This window comes from Ornithorhynchus anatinus, chromosome X5 (genome assembly GCF_004115215.2).
Source record: "Ornithorhynchus anatinus isolate Pmale09 chromosome X5, mOrnAna1.pri.v4, whole genome shotgun sequence".
NCBI classification, from domain to species: domain Eukaryota; kingdom Metazoa; phylum Chordata; class Mammalia; order Monotremata; family Ornithorhynchidae; genus Ornithorhynchus; species Ornithorhynchus anatinus.
Genome location: NC_041753.1, coordinates 31037706 through 31057142, shown reverse-complemented (window position 1 = coordinate 31057142; position 19437 = coordinate 31037706). Strand labels below are relative to the sequence as shown.

Genomic DNA, 19437 nt, shown 5'->3' with positions numbered 1-19437 from the left:
AACAGATAAATGCAAATAGGCACAGCACTGTTTATGGAATCTGGCTGATGTATGTATCAATAGACATACCATGTTGGCTGTATGAAGTCACTTTCCCTCACACTGGTACCAATTAACTGTCAGCTTTAAACTAAAATCACTGTGTTTTTGTTAGCATTCTGTAGTTGTAAGATATATTTTTAAATGTAGGTTTTCATTCAGTTCTATTTTTAAAACCAAAGCTAATGGATAATGATTAAAAATAAACCATTTGCTTGAAAGCAAACCTCTAAATCAGATAGAAAATATTATGGCACAAAATCAAACCACAAAAAACAGCTGCATTATATGAACCTTTGATTTTCTTAAGAAGAAATAATGAGACTTTCTACACCACCACAGATGAAAATGGAACTTTCCAATTTACAAATGCAAAGCTAAGTATGCTTCTTTAAAAATTAAATTATTTTAGAGTTACAAGACTAATTCCAACAGGCTTCCTTGTCATTGACAGGACCCGTATTTTTGATTGTGAAAAAGTGCAATTTCTTTTCTCACAGTTGCTATAATTTCTTGTTCTCCTAAACTTGTAGTTTGAAAAATTCAATGACTCCAGTCTATCTTAAACTGTAACTTTATTTTAAACTTCCGTATTTTATTCCAGTGGAATTTTAAATGGACCCTGTGTACATTCCTTAAGTCTAGTCTTATTAAATTCTGATGTTAAGCAGAAAGGGGAAACCATGTGCAACCAGATTAATTTATCTCTAGGGAATAAGGACACATTAATAATTGAGATAATGTTTTCATATATGTTGGAATCAAATGTGCCTTTTCACTTCTTTATTAGAAAACACATTAGGGGGAAATTATCTCACTCTCATCAATAAGACCTAATTGCTGAGAAAGTCTCTGTTTTCTTTGCAAAACATTAGGAAAGATTGTTCCCATTACTTCCAAATGGCCAGAAATGTTATCATACATTTAAGTATTGTTGGAATAAATGCCTATATTACCAAAGTGAATGTTTACTTAATACACCCTGTACTGTTTTTATTTTAAACAATCTTAGTTTGTTGTATTTTTTTATAAAACACAAGCAAACCCTGACTCTGATAAAAATGGGCCAAAAAGAAAAAAATAACAAAAACAGCTAAAGTGACTAACATTTTGGCTTTCTAAATAATTCATTTCTCTTTCTAAGCCTCCATAAATGATCTTTGCCACTTACTAAAAACCCTTAAAATTTCCCATGAACACCCATAGGTGTCAAGGCATGATGTGAGGTAATGAAATGGTACTTAATTTATCTAAATTGCTGTTTGCTGAACACAAGGATTACAGACAAAGAAAATAGTAAGTGCAAGATGAGAGTGCTCGGTTCAGACAGCCCAAGGAGGTTTCACAGTTTGTATCCCTATGTCAAATAAATATTTTTTTGCCACAGCCAGGAAAATAAGAGAACACAAATATGAAAAGGGCCAAAGGGAATCTGCTTACATTTGCAATAACTTCTCAATGTAAGTAACCAAACACATCATTCTGAAAACAATGAAGAGCTGTAAATTGAAACAAAAATCCATTACCAACTTTGCAACATTGGATGAAACAAATATTTGAAATCCATTTATGGTCCTGAAATAAAGATATGTTACTGCCAAAGGATATATCAGGACTTAAATATTGAACTGGTACTTTAGAAATGCTTTCTCATCTGCAAGTGACTGGGAAAAATGTGAGGAACGGAATTAACTACTGGCCTGACTTTTAAAAGCAGGCAATCATGATCCGATTCCTTTGAATTTTTTTTTTAACTCTTCTAATGTTGACCTGATATTCTGGGAGATGTCCTAAAAGAAAATGCTTAAAATTGAATTATTTTCAACAGTTATGAGTCATTTACTGGCAGAAATTTCTGAAAGCGAACTACTGCTTCCCTCTTTACTGCAGTATATATGTTTCATAAAGAAGTAAATTCCTAGGAAAAGGCACTTGATGACCAACATAAAAACCACTTGATTCATATGATCAGGAGGTACAGAAATCACCAGGCTAACAAAAGAAGAAAAGACAAGAAAGTGTCTCAGTGTTCTAATTTTTTATTTTTTTTTTTTAGTTTAAAAGGGTACTTTAGAAACAGGTGTATGTTGTGAAAGTAGCATTTATCTTCAGTCCCAACCATCCCTGGGGGTGGAGAAAATACTGGCTATTGCCATTTTACCACCCGGGTACAGTTGAGAATGTTGTTAGTCCCAGGGTAGGTTGCCTCTTTACATGGTCTCCCAGAATTTTCCTTCTTCAGAATGAATGAATGAATGAATTTTGAAGCCTTTCTATATCCATACAGATCTACTTCAAGCCTCAGCAGAACATGACCATCCTTATGATGACGAAAAAATGAGTGACTAATCTTGCTGTTAGTCGGGTAGAAAGAAGTAAGTGCCAGAAATATCTACAGTATTTAAGAATAAGGGGCACTCACTCAACACATGTGCCATTTCAATTCTATACCCTCCAACACAGTCGTATCACAAAAATCCAGTAAGAATGGTATGGAAAAGTCAGAGAACCCTCATTCTCTTATTCAGAAGAAAAACCTTCATTTCATTTAACAAGGAAAACCATGGGAGGAAGGAGGTGCATTTTAAAATATTTATCCGATTTGATTTATAGCGCACTTTTCCTTGAAAAGGATTGTCTAAAAATAGGCAACTTCTTCTTTGCTTCGGGTTGTCTCGTCCTTATTGTTTTGCACAGGCCTGCTAAAAATAGCTGAGAATAAAGCTGGGAACCAAAGACGCGGTGTGTTAAACTGTAAAAGGGAAAGGCCAATTTTCGGTGTGAGGCAAATCTGTTTAGCTGAATTATTACCACTAAAAATGCTTCCTCCGAAAAAATATTGGCAGACCTTTAACTATAGTATCTGGGTTCTCGTGGATGCCACTATAACATTAAGCGTGCTAGAAAGTGTTTTATGACCTTTAAGCCAAAGTGGAGGTTGCAACTAATTAGTCAGGAACTAAAACCAACAAGGAAATGTTTCCAATCCAGACAGTTCGATCATTTCCCTCTTATTGTCACTTTTTCCTCTGTAGTGGGTCTAATTTTCCAGTCCACCCCCATCCTCCAAAATCCCTCTAACGGTCCCAGAGTTGGCCACAGCATCCTGTAGAGCGGAAGAGCATTTGGTGGCACAATCCCGGGCATGCGCCTGCTTCTGAGGATGTTGGGGCCGGGCCTGACGAGGAGTGTTTCCCCGACCACGGAGAATTTGCGAAAAGTCAGGTCTGGGGGCTATGAGCTGGGGCGTGCATTTCCTCTAGGCCCAAGGGGGCTCTCGGAGAGCCTGAGGCCTCTCGCATCTTTGGACCCAGAGGGAGCTCTGGGGGCAACAGGTCAGGCCTTCAGGCTCTCGCTCCCTCTGCCTCTCGTCCTTCCCACCCCCCACCCACGGCACCCGGGAGGGGGGGAAGGAGCAGGTGCGGTAGGTTGCCTATAACGAGGCCACCAACTGGCTTTAAGAGACTGACGGGGAGTAGCTCGAATCCCCTGGGGCGACACCTTTCTGGCCCGCATCCTCGCCCGCTCCCGACTCCTCCGCGCGAGGACCCGGGTGGGGGCAGCCCCCCGCTCTGCCCCTGCTCCCACGCCGGCCCCTCGTTGGAGCGCGGAGGTGTTGCCCCTTTTTCCTCTTGGAAGCGGATTTCCCACAAATTACTCCTGATCAGTTTTCCCTCCGCGGAATGTTTTCCTACACGCAAAAAACCTTACAATGAGGGAAACCTCCCAGAAAGACGCAGGTCCCCGTCCCAGCCCCCCAAGCCCCCTAGTTGGTCGGAGGCCCAGGGGGGTGGCCAGGGCGAGGGTGCAATCGGGGATCCCGGTGTGAATGGGAAGCGGGGGGGTCGGGGGGGCCGCGCAGACTTACCTCCCAGAGGTGCTGGGTGTTCCGGACGACCCCCGCCTGCACCTTATCGGGGGGGAGGAGCACTCCCTGGAAGGGCCCGATCCAGGTGCCCTGTTGGACTCGCTGGGCGGCACAGATGCCGTAGGCCAAGCCCGGCACGGTGCTGGTGCACAGGCACACCTCCCGGGGCAGGTCCCGCAGCCACTCGGGGGTCTCCGGGGGGGGCGCCGCCGCCGCGCTGCTGCTGGTGCCCACAAGGCGGCGCAGCGAGTGCAGGGGCCCGTGCATGGGGCACTCCCCGTGCCGGTGATCCGCGCACATGTCGCAGCCTGCGGGACGGGGAGAGAGGGACCGAAAAAGAAAGAGGGTTAGCTCCACTGCGCCCGGGCTTCCCTCCCCTGCCCCCCCGCCAGACTATATCCAGATGCCACCCATCCGCGGGGAACCCAGGCATACGGGGCCCGCCGGGCACTCGCCAGGGGTCCAAACGACCTTCCCCGTGACGGGAGGATAGTGCCAAAGTCCCCTGCCCCCGGAGAAGGGTTGGGGGCGAGGGGGAGTCAGAGTCGGAGAAGGTTACAGCTGACTGGGAAGAGAGGAGAAAGGTCCCCCGAGTCTAGAGAACCATCGTGGGGTTCGGAGTCACCCTTTACCCGCCAGGCCCGCCTTCATCATCCCTCCATAGTCTCTAATGCTGGCCCTGTTGCTAATCTTCCTCTACAGTCCGTTCCTCCAACGCTCCCGGGTAATGTTCTTCCCATTCAAACCTAACCCTCGTCACTCTCTCCTCCCTTTCCCTTTCCCCCACAACATTCCAGTCTCTCTCGACGTTGTAAATAAAATACGATCGTGGCGTTTACTCCCGAAGATGCAAAAGCTGCCGAATTTCCATTTCCTTCCCAGGTGTTGGTGCGCGCGTCTGGCCGTATGGAACCGGGCAAGCCAGACGGCCAGCTGGTGTGGGAAAACCTAAGCCTCAGACCTTCGCTTCCAGGGGAGGTCAGGAGTAGAGTCCACTCATTAGCACCGGAGCCGTTCGGCTGGAACAGACCGATGGTCTGATCCGCTCCAGGCCAACGGCTCCCAGCTGACCACGCTGGGCTGCTCGGAGCAAATTTTACACTCCTAGGAGTCCGCCCCAAGAAGATGGGATCCTGGGACCGACGGAGGATTTCCTCTTTTCCCCAGATGATGGCCAGTTAATGATCGGGAACTCGGTGGGGGGGAGGGATTTAGCCCCCTCCCAAAGATAGATAACCTCAGCAGCATCCTAAACTCTACCGTGGGCCTGGAGTTTACGGCTACGACCAAGCAGACGCGCCAAGAGAATCGCCCTTCTCCTCATCTAAGACACCACCTCGGCCATCGAAGAACTGGACGAAGGTCGTGGGCGGTTGACCCGGAGAGTAGTGCAGATCCTGGGACTCGAGGCTAACTATTCAGACACTCCCCGGCCAATGAAAAGTCTGCGGCCCGGCTAGACCCCAGAGTCCATTCTCCTCGTTCCCACACATCAGGGATGGGAAGATTCAAAGGGAAAGTAAATAGATACCGTTAATGCATTTAATTTTTTTTTTTAGAACACAAATCCGAAGGCCTTTCAGCACTCTAGCAAAAATAGCACCGGTCTTGACAAGATGGAGGGGCAGTGAATGTGTCCCTGAAAATAAAAGAAAATCCTGCCGGGTCTCCTGTCCGGTCCCATTACTGAGACCGGGCTGGGCCGTTGGATCGGCTCATCCCGGCCCCTCGCACCGTTCCCACGTGCGACTCAACCAATTTAGCCCCTCCCTACGGCCCGCCCCCCCCCCCGGCAAAGTCATTTGGCTCACGGCACTTAGGTCCATATCCCTACCCCCTTTCGCCTCCCCTATCTGTAATTTAGTTTAAGGGCTGTCTCTCTCACTGGATTGTAAACTCCTTGAAGGCAGGGACCGTATCTACCAACCTTATTGTAGCGAACTCTCCCAAGTGCTTAGAACAGCGCTCTGCACGCAGCGTGCTCTCAATAAATACCATTGATTGATTGACTGATTGCTCTACACTAACCCCCTACCCGTCGGCACTAGAAACGTTTGATCACAACAGCTCGTCTAGGGTCTCCAAGATACAAGGAGCCCATCGCTAACAGATTTACTTGGCGCTTTAAAATCACGAAGCTCAAGATCAGGCTAAATAATCCCATTGTCCAGAGATGCACCCCGAGGCCTAGTGACGGACAGAACCCTCAATTCCCCACCTCCTGTTGCCAGGATCAGGCGGGACGATTAGCAGAGCTTCATTCCCCTCAACCAATTGGCTCGTAACTCAAAAAGAGCCATACTAGCTGTCTAAGTGCTATAAAAACCCCAATCGGCCTTTTCGGGGAGCTCTGCCTTCCCTGAAGAAGGTAAGGGGAGGGATGAACGTGTTCCGAATCCGAGGTTCCATACTGCGTACTGTCTGTCGCGCAAGGCGCACGTGCACACCCAAAAACCTACACGTGTGTGAACATACAAATGCACACATTCAGGCACAACACGCAGGTGCACGCTCAGACAGACGCAGATGCAGACGTACTCATACAGAGCCGCATCCCCATCCGAACTCATCACCTTCCCGCTCCGTGAGGGAGTTCGCGGCTGCCCAGAGCAGTGCGAGGGGGATATTTAGGGGTGGGCGGCAGCTGTAGTCCCTTTCTCTAGGGAACGGAACACCCCACCCCCCGCCTTCGCACCCCGCTCCTGGTTGCAAGTGGGCGGACTCCCCGAGGGACTGGGCTGCGGGAGGGGTGAGTAGGAACTGAGCTACAGACCACGGAAGCGTCAAGAAATACCTTCCCTGGGCCCAGGGGGCTTCCTTCCAGCTCATGTAGCAGCACCAGCAGCAACAGCTCCCACCCAACACCGAGTCCAATCCCAGCCTCGGTCCCAGCCCGGAGGACAAAGTCCCCCCAAACGAGCTGCTGCAACAAGTGAAAACCAGCAGCGGGGACCGATGGGTGTACGAACCCAGGGTATGTGTGTTGCGGTGGTGTGTTTCCAGGGTAGGCACCCTGTGTGAGTGTCCTCTGAGTGGATGCCCGCGATGTTCTTCGACTGGGTACCCTACCTGTACACGAGGTGTAGTGTGTGTGTGTGTGTGTGTGTGTGTGTGTGAGTGTGCTGGACGTGTTCTGATTGGGAGAAGGGGTGGGGGACTTTTGTGGTGTCTGCTTATACAGGATGAATGAGGTAGGTTCGGAGATGCCGGCCAGAATCGGGGGGAGGGACCCGGCCGACCGTGCTCCCCGCCGAGAGAGGAAAAACCGCCGTCGGGCCGGACGGGGGACCCGACGGCATTTGTCTTCGGGCGACTGCGGGAAGGATGAAGGGCATTTGGGTTCCGGGAGGGTCCCGGCCCCTGTCCCTGGGCGGACAGAGTCGTTGCCGCCGGGGAGATGATAGATCGGGCAGGGAGGGGATCGAAGGTGGGTCCTCTCCGACTCTCTTCTCCCACCCAGCCAGAGGCAATTAATTGTGTCTCGTCTGTTCATCCTTCATCTCCTGTTGGCACATATCGACGGGGAGTCTTGCTGATGGACCGTTTTATCCCCCGAAACCGCCAAGAGCCACCTCCCCAGCCCCGGCCCCAGATGAAGGGGACTGGGCTCGAGGCGCTGCTACAAAGTGATGCAGCGAAATCACCAGGACCGGATCTGGAGTGGGTGGGAAAATGCAGACAGCGAAACGGAGGGACAGAGGTTCAGACATGGGAGGATAGCAGCAGCAGACAGCCCAACGTGGCTGTCGAGCCTCCCGCCTTGCGCGAGACCAGACTCTCAGCTAAACGTGCGGGGCGGCAGTGACTGAATGGCGCTGCGGCTTGGGGACGCTCCCAGAGGTGGCCGGACCCAAATGAAGTGGTGAGGTGGCTCCTGGCTCAGTGACCAGGCTCCGATCTTATCCTGCCAAGTACTCAGGCTTGGTTTCCCTACTCGAAACTGAACGCTCCGCTCCGGACTCGGAATGTGTGGGGCTGACCCGGGGAAAAGACCGACAGCTGGGCTGGACTGGGTTTGCCTTCCAGCCGTGGCTACCAAGTCCACTGGGGCGATGGGGGTAGCTGCCCCACACGGATGAAACTATTATTGCACCCACGACTACACGCCCAGCCTCTCCCACTCGGGCCTCGGACACTATCTGAGAGTTTCCTAGCGGGGAGGAAAAGAACCCAAAGCGAGCACTTCTCACCATTCGCTTTTGTTAGTTTGCCTGCCACTCCCAAGCCCCCGTCCCTTGCTCCCCCTCCCCCCCAAAGCTCCGCCCCACCCCGACTTCCCTCCGCTTTCACAACCTACAGCTGGCATTTCTGCTACCGTGTTTTTTTCCGCTCCGGACTGAATAACTCGGAAGCATCTTCCTCGTTTCCTAAGGAATCTGAGGGGTGGCTTAGTCCCCACTCCGCGAAGCCTCAACCTGTTGCTGACGAGACCCAGGGACTCTCTCCCTCCTCCAGAGCCCGAGACACTGGTGGTCTCGGGCCAGAGGTGGCTAGGATTGAGGGTCCCGAGTCAAGACCCCCGGTCCCGAAGAAAATGGGAGCCAATCTTCGCCCGGAGCGGTGTCTCATTTGGCCGAAAGGCCTGGTTCACCGCTAATCCCGAATGCGGCTGGAAGGCCGGTGTGAACAGCCACCCTTTCCAAACCGGCCCGGACACAGACCGGCTCGGGGGCGTTTCTCAGCTCACACTGCTGGCTTACACTGAGGACACGCGGGAGCGGAGAAGGCCGGGAGGAAGCCCCTTACACCAGGGCCATGGGCAACTTTACCCCGAGCTGCTCCGTTCGGTCGCCCCATCCCCTGGGCCTGATGCCCTGCGCCACCATATAGCCTTCCTTTAGCGTCCGCTATCCCCGCTTCCTCCATTCATTTATTAAGTCATTAATTATGAGCGACGGGTCCTTCCTTTCGGTGAGATCTTGGAAGCCGGGACTCGAATCAGAAACCCACCCTTTCTCCAGCCATCAGCCGGGGCCGACAGTAAACGGCAAAGGGCAGACGACTCGACGGTGACTCGGCCCGATTGGTCTCCGTCCTCAACAGGGGCATTTAACCACGGGGCCCTGCGGCCATTGGCAGGCCCCGCCCGACCAGGGGTTCTTCTTCTAGATCACTTTGCTAGCTACCCCCCACCCCACCCCCCGCCCGTGGACAATCTTGGTCGAGTCAAGGGGGACAGCCGGGTCCTGCCGCGAGTTCGTGCTCGCGGATCTCTCGGCCTTTCTAAGCCCCCGATCCGGAAGCCCAAATCCCTTTCATGGAGCAAACTTAGAGTTCGCCACCACCCGAAAAACATCGAACTCGACTCTGAAAAAACGAGTTTGGCAAGATATTCTGTGGGGAAGGACAGCACCAACTCCTGCCCCGACCTCCGCCCTGCTCAAGGAAGGAGAAGAGGTCCAACCCCTCCCTATTCCTGACCGAGGCGGGGGCTAAGTGGCTTCTTCTGGGGAAAGGAACCGTAAGAGTCCGCTCTTTTAACCGGGTTGGTTGGAATATTTTGAAAGAACAGAGAAAAGGTTCGCCAAAAGCCCGTTCCAAACGTGCTCCAAAAAAGCAGCAACGTCGGCAGGTAACGAGAGGGTGAGCTAAATCCTCAACCCCTCTCCCGACACCCTCTTAATCCGATTTCAGTATATCTCCAGAGGTCAGCGAAAGTGGCTTTAGCACTTTTAAAGGCCCGTAACCGTGGGTGGGCTATTCAAAGCAAAACTTCTACACCAACTAAAGCATGTATGCCTTCTTTGCATTTAGATTTGGGGCGTGATTTAGATTTGAATTCCCAAATTTCAAAATGCAGGGATAGAGGGAGAGAAACTGGTTGTAAATAGAATAGAATATAAAAACAGGAGAAAAAAATGCCTACCCGAAATCCAGATTGGTCCCGACACCTGATTAGTTCTCTCTGCCACTATTCCCGCGGAACAAACGTTTTCTGTTTAAAGACTCTGCCACCCTACTCCCCGGAGATAACAACTAGCCGTTCACAACGAATGCAAGGCGAGTGGTGTCCTGAGGTGTGAGGGTAGGGTACGATCGCAGCCTTTCTGACGGAAACAAAAATTGTGTTCGGCCTGAGAGCCTAGCGGTGAGAGTTCTCCCTGCCTTTCCGCCCCTCCCTCTCTCCCACCTTATAGAGGATTCAGAATAGCACCTTGCCCGTGGAGATGTAGCCCGAGGCCATGTCAGCGGCTGTCCGGGATTCTCTGTCACCCCATGGTAGCCCGAGTTCCCCCTTTTACCGCCCCCCCCACCCCCTGCCCTGCACCTGGGTCCCCAGGCCTCCAGAGAAGCCGCCACCGGCGCTAAGTCAGGGCTCGGCCGGACTGAAGGAGCCCAGATCTCCCCCTCCATCCCTTCCGTCCTCCATCGCATGTCCTCGTCTAGGGTCTCCCTACCCCCGGCCCCGGCTGAGTCCAAAGACGGGGCAAGGGGTAGCCCAGGCCCGCGGCGGAAAGCGTTTCCCCTCGGGCCGGGCCAGGGATCCGGGCAGCAAATCGGTTCTCCCCGCCCCGCAGGCCCTCAGCCCCCCAGCCCCTCGGCAGTACGTACGGGTGTTGGGGTCGCCGGCGTGCGGGCTGAGCGGGATGATGTCCATGCGCTGCTGGCCGTACAGGTAGTAGTCCAGCTCTTCAGCCGAACAGCGGGGCCGGGGGGCCGCCCGCTCTCCTACCCCATCCCGACCTGGCAGAGCTCCGGGGGGAGATGGCTCGACACTAGGCAGTGGCGCGAAGGCGGGCGGCGGCGGCGGCGGCGGCGGCCCGGGCAGGGTGGACGCGGGGCAGGACAAGGAGGAGGAGGACGACGACGACGAAGAGGTGGCTACGGGGGCTGGGGCAGGGGCAGCGGTCAGGGAGGCCGGGCGCGGGCGGAGGCTGAGGCTGTCCGGTGGGGGCTCGGAGGCCGGGGCCGGGGGCGGGGGGCCCGGGGCGGTCCCCGCGCTGCCCTTGAGCGGGGCTCCCTGTGGGAAGAGCTGCTGCCAGTGCTGGAGGTAGGCCGGGTCCACCTTCAGGAAGGCCGAGCCCCCGCCGCGCTCCCCGGGCTTCAGCATGTCCGACCGAGCAGCTGAGACGGGAGACAGACCGAGGCAGGGGCAGCGACGGCACAGACAGACATAGACACACACACACACAAACACACACACGCACAGACACAGAGACAACGTGAGCTAGAGCAGGGCACGAGGGACCGAGGGACCCGCCCCGAAGGGAGCCAGCTCGGGAAGGTGGGTGTCTGCCAAGATCCCGCGCGCCCTCCTCCCCTTCACCTCATCCAGCCCTCGGGGCCCGGGACCCCTCTCTGATCTGATCGCGGGAGAAGCTCCGAGGGTTCGCGGCCTCCCCCGACCCCTCCCCCCACTTCCCTCACCGCAACTCGGCAGCGGCTGAAACTTTTCCGCCGCGCGAGAAGCGGTGCGGCGCAGAGCCGCGGTTTTCCCGCACCACCCGCTATCCAGCCCCGTGAGCCCCCTTAACCCCTACCTCGCTACACACTCACGCAGTCGTCCCCCAGCCACCCAGCCTGCAGCCCCCACCGGGTGCCTCGACCGCCAGGGGCCAGGCGGGCCGGTCCAGGAGTCAGGCCACGAGAGACCCAGCTCCCCGACCTTCAGCGAGCTGTCCGCCGGTCGCCCCTTACCTGGGGAGACAATCCAACGGGCTGCGGGATCGGGGTCGGTGGGGCCGGCGGGGCCGAGGGGGCAGTGGCGGGGCGGGGGGAGAGTCGGGCCGCCCAGACTGACCCGCCGTGGGGCTGCGCTCGGCAGCAGCGTCCTGGCTCGGCTCCTCCGGCAGCTCTGGCAACGTCCCGGCTGGACACGTGGGTTTTACGACAGCGCAAAATACAGGGCTCTGTGTGTGTGTGTGTGTGTGTATCTGTGTGTGTGTGAGTGTGTGTGTGTGTGCGCGCGCGCGTATGCGTATGCTTGTGAGTGAGAGTTTCGCGTGTGCCTGGGAGACCATATGCATGTATCTGACTGTATGGTAGTGGACTGTGTAAGACTTTGTGTGTGTGTGTGAGTGAGTGAGTGAGTGAGTGAGTGAGTGAGTGAGTGAGTGAGTGAGAAAGAGAGAGAGAGACCGTGCGTGAGAGTGGGTGTCCGCGCACGACTGGGTTGTGTCCATGAGCGAGACTCTCTTCTTGTGTCTAGGTGTGTATGAGGGACTATGTGTGTAAGAGGGACTATGTGTGTGTGTTTATGTGCGTGAGTGAGAGATTGCGGGGGGGAAGAGAGAGAGAGATGAGGGGAAGGCTGAAGAAAAAAAGCCAAGAGAGAAGAGGAGATACGGTGGGGGGGGGGGAGAGGAGGAGGGGAGGGCAGCTAGAACGCAGAACCGAACTCTACCCCCGGTTTAGTCTGCCTCTCTCCTACGGTCCTAAATTGCTAGAGGTCCTGACACTTCCCTCGCCCCAACTGGAGGAGAGTAGGAAGCGGGAAGAATCTCGGCCTGGACCTGCGTCCGCCGCGGGGCGGTCCGAGAGGGGCTCGGTAGGCTGGGCTCCGGCCCGGGCTTGCTCTAGCACGCGGGGTCCCGGGTCGGAGCTGACCCTCCGAGGCTCCAGCGGCTACCATTTTCTCTTTAGGGTTGAGCAAGCTCGTAACTCCCAAGGGCCGGGGAGCGAGGAGCAGGGGCGTGAGGGGTTAGCGAATTAAAAATACACCCCATTTCTCCTGGGGAAAAGTTTCCCGTTTTTGTCTCTGTCTCTCCCTTCACCTGAAATGTGAGGGGAGGGAGGGATACATCTGCGTTTTTACAGATTAGAGGTCGTTTTTCCTCTGTCCTCTCCTTTCCGAGAGATGGGTCAGTTTCCCGAGAGACCCTCCTTCCCTCCCTCCTCCCGCTCCGGCCCGCCCTCCTAGCCCGGGCTTGGAAACGGGTTGCTGGGTTGCCGGGCGACTGGCCTTTCTCATTTGGATCTCCTCTGCACATCCCGCCTCCCAGATTCGTGTCTCCGGGAAGTTTCTGACAAATGGACCTCAGAACTACTCGCGGGACTCCCCGGGCCGGGCACCCTTTGCGCCGCTGGAACCTAAACCGAGCTTTGTGAGACTAGAACGCCCCCGGCCCCCTGGACCCTCACGCCCACCCGGTTCCCAAGGGTAGGAGCGGAGGACGCACAGAGAGGGCAAAGACGAGGGCGGGCATCCCTTCTTCCGGGGCAGAAGAGAAGGGAGTTTAAATGGGAGGGAGAAGAACTGAGGATTCGAAGTGCTGGCATCCTTCTGTCGGCCGCTACTCGGGCCTTGGGCTGAGTCCAAGCTTTAGTGGGGAAAAGGGAGACGGTTCGGACCGGGGGATGGGGAGGGGCGAAGCTGGGGAGGAGCGAGGCATGCAGTCCCTCTCCATCTAAACGCTCCGTCACCGGACCTTTGCGGATGGAAATCACGGCTTAATTCGTGGCACAACTGCATGAGATACAGACGTACACAAAGGGATGCACAGGCAGCCACGCAAACATTCACACACACACACACACACGAACATGTACACATACAGACTCAGACACAGACGCTGACTTAGAGGAGGTAGACAGCACAGACAGGCGGACAGGCAGGCAGAGAACCGGAGAAGAGAGAGATGCGGCGGGAAGGGAAAGACCTGAGCAAGCGACGGAATCGGGGCTGAAGGACAAGGGACGGGAACTGCTAGGAGAGGGCGGACCTGGAGGGGATATTTTCACCAAGGGGAGGGGCTGGGACCGGGGCAAGAGGAGCGTGTGTGTGTGTGTGTGTGTGTGTGTGTGAGTGTGTCCTGTGGGGCGGGAAGGGGGGGCCGGACACTGAAACCCTGAGCCCCAGGACGCCCTTAAAGCGGAGCTGTCCTGCGGTCAGGGGTGGGCGCTGTTGCCCACTCGTGTCTAGTGACTGGGTTTGAGGGAAAGCAGGGTCGAAGGGCGGCGTGGCCCTGCTTGCCGCTCTCTGCTCCCGCGGGACTCCCTCTCGGCTAGGGACAAAGGGGCTATGGAATCACCCCTTGTCGTCCTCACCGACTAAAACGAGGGGAATCCGATTATTTACCAGTTGGTTGGTTTGTTTTACCTCCCCTCTCGTCTCCCCCTGCCCCACCCCACCCCCACTCCCATTCCCGGCTCTCTGCAGCTCTCTGTATCTCCCCGTCTCTCTATTTTAGAATCTCTGTCTTTCTGTGGATCCCCGTCTCTCCGTGAGTCCGTGTCTCGCTCCATCTCTCTGGATGTCTCTGTCTCGCCGAGTCTCCGTGGTTTGTCATTACTCCGAGGAAGACCACGGAAACAAATCACTTCGACCACTTAGGAAGCGATCAGACCTGTATAAAAATCCATCGCCCGGGAATCGATGGGCGCGTATTTGCCGGGAATTTGTTCCCGAGGAGTACAGAAATAAATAAATAAACGGATGAATAAGGCGCGCGAGTGTATGAAATGCAAAAGTGGGGACGGCGGTGGTGTTTTTCTTCATTGATTAATGACCTCTAAAATAAAACAAGCGGGAGGAGCCGTCGGGATCGATAAATTAACTACCCGAATTCATCATTTTCTCGGGGAAAAATTACAAATAAAGGCTGGTCCCTCTCTGGCTGGGAGTAGGGACCGGGCGGGGGCGGAGGAGCCCCGGGCGGCGGCGGGGAGCGGAGCCGGAGGGGAGGCCGTCTATCTGATTTCGTTTGACACACAATTAAAAAGTTTGCCTTTCATATTAATTAATTCTCCTGATCGGGGGAAGACAAATGGTCGGTTGCCTTTGACAGGAGTCCGATAAAGGATTCAGCAGCTTTTCTCCCGGCCCTGGGCGTCTCCCTCCCGGTTCCAGTTTTAAGGTCACGGGCGGCTGAGTTAATAATTCATTAATATAGACATTTCTTCCGGCGGGACGGGCCCCTGCCTCCCGGGATTTACTGCCCCGAGAAAGGGGCAGCGGGCGAAGAAGGAGGGAAGGTGAGAGACAGAGTCAGGATAGAGATCGGGAGACAGGACAGGAGACAGAGAGAAAAAGAGGAAAAGAGTGGGGGCTCGAATTAGCATGAATCCTCTCTCTCTCATCATGTCTCCCTTCGTAAGCAAAGAGGTCCCTTAGGTGTAGGTAGCCTCAGAGTCAACTGGAGTGCCCAAATAGGAGTTTCAGTGCCACGCCTTCCCCCTCCCAACTCCCCTTGACCCATTCGTCCCCTTCTCTCCAGAAAATGACCCTGAGATCTGGTAGGGGAGAGAATGAACACAGAGAGGAGACTGAGTCCGAACTCAATCTGATGCTATTTCTGGGACCCAGTCTCCTCCCAGTGGGGGAATTAACGGGGCCAGAGGGACCCTCCAGGCGTATCCCCACACCGGCTGGACTAAGGGATAGGGCTGGTCTGGATCAGGGCCCGGATTCAGGACCGGAACTGGGGGCTGAAGCCGAACTTGGAGTTAGGATTTAGAGGGAAGGATAACCCCTGGACGAAGAGATATTTCAGTCCTGGAAATCAGAAGCCCATCTTAGGAGTTTGCCTGTCCGTGAGTCTTTTTGGCTGTCCCACTTAGGGGTGTCGACCAACATTCCTGCTGTACATTCAGGCAAAAGCTTGTTTTATTTTATTTTTTAATGGTATTTATTAAGCGCTTAGTATGTGCCAGCCAAGCGCTGGGGTATATACAAGCTAATCAGGTTGGATACAGTCCATGTCCCACATGGGGTTCACAGTTTTAATCTCCAGGTTACAGATGAGGTAACAGAGGCCCAGAAAAGTGAAGTGACTTGCCCACGGTCACACAGGAGACAAGTGGCAGAGTTGGGATTAGAATCCAGGTCCTTCTAAGACCCAGACCCGGGTTTTATCCTTTGAAGGAGCAGCAGTACAGTATAATTCTGATGAAGTGTTAAACTTTTTTATGATATTTGTTAAGTGCTTACTATGTGTCAGGCACTGTAATAACAATAATGATGATGATGGTATTTGTTAAGCACTTACTATGTGCCAAGCACTGTTCTGCCAAGCACTGTTCTAAGCGCAGGGATAGATACAAGGTAATCAGGTTGTCCCATGTCTTAATACAATTCTTAATACCCATTTTACAGATGAGGTAACTGAGGCACAGAGAAGTTAAGCAACTTGCCCAAAATCACACAGCTGACAAGTGGAGGCGCTGGGATTAGAACCCACAACCTCTGTCTCTCAAGTCCATGTTCTTTCCACTAAGCCACACTGCTTCTAAGCACTGGGGTAGATACAAGCTAATCTTAGACTGTGAGCCCGCCATTGGGCAGGGATTGTCTCTATCTGTTGCCAAATTGTACATTCCAAGCGTTTAGTACAGTGCTTTGCACATAATAAGCGCTCAAGAAATACTATTGAATGAATGAATGAAGGTTGGACACAGTCCGTGTCCCATATGGGGCTCACAGTTTTTAATCCACATTTAACTGATAAGGTGATGATGATGATGGTATTTGTAAAGAGCTTACTATGTGTCAGGCACTATAATAAGCCAACTGAGTCACAGAGAAGTTAAGTGACTTGCCCAAGGTCACACAGTAGACAAGCGGTGGAGCCGGAATTAGAATTAAGGTCCTTCTGACTCCCACGTTAGATGTCATCAATAGGATTTATTGAGCACCGCAGAGCACTGTACTGAAAAATTGGCAGGGTACAACAAAAGTAAAAGGCATAGTCTCTGCCTTCAAGGCGCTTACAGTCTAATGGGGAAACACACAAATCATTTTCAAATACAGTAGAGGGAGCTAGTGGAAAGAAAAATCAGAACTACATCTGGTAATATCCGGGATTTGGAAAGATGAATAAATAAATAGAGCAGATAAATTGCTATTTACATCAGTGTTAAGGGTGGCTTGGTGGGGTGATCTAACTCAGGATGGTGGAAAATGAATCAAGGAATGCTTCCTGGGGGAGGTGGGATTTTAGGAATCAATCAATCACATTTATTGAGTGCTTACTGTGTGCGGAGCACTGTACTAAATGCTTAGGAGGGTACAACACAACAATATATCAGACACATTCCTGCCCACCATGAGCTTACAGTCTAAAGGAGGCTTTGAAGTTGGGGAGACCAGGGTGGTCTTATAAATTTGAAGGAGAGAGCATTCCAGACCAGGGGTGCGGGGTGAAAGTTGAAAAGAGTTTCTGAGTGGAGCTGAGAAGGTCTTCAAATTGGTCTTTTTTACCCATTATCCATTTTGAAGCCTGCCTCCCTGCCCTTCCCAAGCCCTCTAAAAGTCCCACCTATTTTCCCGTTCCCCCCTTACAATGAAATGTCCACCCATGTAGGGGCCCCCTGGAGCTCCGATCTGTCCTGGGGGCTGGGAGAAGGGAAGTCTAGGATGCTTGAATGATCCTGGAACCCCTCTGCAACTGGCAAGGATCAGTCATGTTGGCAGTCAAAGGAGGTCCTACCCAATAATCCAATCCATAGGACTCAGCTTGTCTGATACTCAATAAACATTAATAATGATTAACACGTTGGCTCTTCCAAATGCTTCTTAAGCAGTTAGGCTGCTTTTTGGGCACTTTTTCGGTTCCTGCCGACATTGGCAAACATTTTCCAAATGAAGCATAGGTTTCTGTAAACAAATGTTTCCCTTGGCAGCACCCTATCATCCCATGTGTAGCTCTCAAAGTCAAATGTCAGTTTCCCTGGCCAAGGTTTGCTCTCCTCTCTCCTTGCTCACATCTCTCCTGGATCTACTCTCTGGATAGAAGAGTTTCTCACCACTGTCCCTCCAAAGCAAACAGTGGCCTGGGGCTCGTGGAGTTGGCCAGGGTTCTGCAATCCTTTCCCAAATTTAGCAACTGTCATTCCCCCACCCATTGCAAACCTGACCCCTAGCCAGTTTTCCTCACCGGCCTCAAGGCTGTTGACTTGGGGAAATTTCTAGGAGTCGGGGATGAGGAGCAGAGTCCTCTCAAGATGGGAGAGAGGAAATGGCTGCAGAAAATGGGAGTGGTCTCCCCTTACAAAGGCATAGGCTTCTCCATAAGCTCATCCACCTGAAGGTTTTAGATAGCTCCCTCTTGAACGTTATGGGCATTGAATGAACCAAATACTTGTCTCGGAATGATGATGTTCTAATGTGTCCCCAGATATTTCAACACCCCCATCTGCTAACCCTACCCCTAATTCCCACGTGGGACACGGACTGTGTCCAATCCTATTCGTTCATATCCACCCCAAAGCTTAATACAGTGCCTGGCACCTAGTAAGCGCTTAACAAATACCACAATTAATTAATTAATCTATCCTTCCACATACCAGGGAGTGGTCTGCCCTGAGGTAGGCATCTCTCACATCAGGCACATACAGGTTACCCAATGAGTTCCTGCAGAGGTGTGTGCCCAAGCATTTGTTTCAGGACTACCTAGAAGGACCAGGTTAGGAAAGGTCAGACTGACCCTGGTGACCTTTAGTATCACTGGAGGGATGGGTAGTTCCTGGGGTTCTGATCAACCTCCTCCCTCTTACCTATCCTTGGTCGCCTCTCGCTACAACCTAGCCTACACACTTGGCTCCTCTAACACCAACGTACTTACTGCCTCTCACTCTCATCTCTTTCACGGTCGACCCCTTGCTCACCCCCTCCCTTCTGCCTGGAACTCCCTCCCTCTTCACATCCAACAGACCACCATTCTCACCATCTTCAAAGTCCTACTAAAATCAGATCTCCTCCAGGAAGCCCTCCTTGGCTAATCTCTCATCACTTCACCCTATTTCCCTCCCTCCTGCATCACCTATGCACTTGGATGTGTACTTCCTAATAGCTCTGATGCTCACTCCACCTCCAACCCCACGGCACTTAGGTACAAACCGTAATAATAATTATGGTGTTTGTTAAGTGTTTACTATGTGCCAGGAACTGTACTAAGCGCTGGGATAGATACAAGCAAATCAGGTTGGACACAGGCCCTGTCCCGCATAGGGCTCACAGTCTTATTCCCCATTTTACAGATGAGGTAACTGAGGCATGGAAAAGCCCCTCATGAGCAGGAAATGTGTCTACCAACTCCACTGTACACTTGCAAGTGCTTAATACAGTGTTCTGCACACAGGAAATGCTAAAAAAATACCACTGATTGATTAATTGATTAATTGATCCTGAGAGTGTGGAGGGAGAAGGGGGACCAGGATGCTCAGTTGAGCCTGAGACCCCTCTGTTGGCAATAAAAGGAGGTTTATTCAGTAATTCTCTTCTTTCTCATCCTGTCATTTAAAAGTCTTCCTTCTTCCTTCTTTAGGGAGATTTCATATCAATGAACAACTTCAGAAGGGTCATGTCTCCATTTTTAGAGCCATCTTTGCACCACATCCTACTGGGATGTCTGGTAGCTCCTATTTGGGGTTGAGGTGTCTAAGCAAAAAACCCTCTTATAGTCTCCAGTTTATGAGCACCATCCACTAACCTGAATCCCAGACGAGAGCTAGGCATGTCTTCCTGTGTGTGATAGGAAACACTAAGCTAATTAGCCATTAGGAATGTCAAAAAGACTTTCAGGACTTTTTCAAGGAAAGTCATTTCAAGATGCACTTTAAAGCTATTCAATTTCATTTAGCCTTTTTTTTCC

General features: G+C 52.5%; 1 protein-coding gene across 1 annotated transcript in view; it reads right to left on the bottom strand.

Moving 5' to 3' along the window:
- Positions 1-10958, bottom strand: part of PRDM6 (PR/SET domain 6) — an 83702-nt gene extending 72744 nt beyond the window's left edge. Inside the window, exons 1-2 of the mRNA XM_029055797.2 lie at positions 10460-10958; positions 3908-4215 (exon numbers count right to left, since the gene is read on the bottom strand). Of these exons, the coding sequence (XP_028911630.1) occupies positions 3908-4215; positions 10460-10958 (807 nt within the window). The remainder of the gene's footprint in view (positions 1-3907; positions 4216-10459) is intronic.
- Between the last annotated feature and the right edge of the window lie 8479 nt (positions 10959-19437).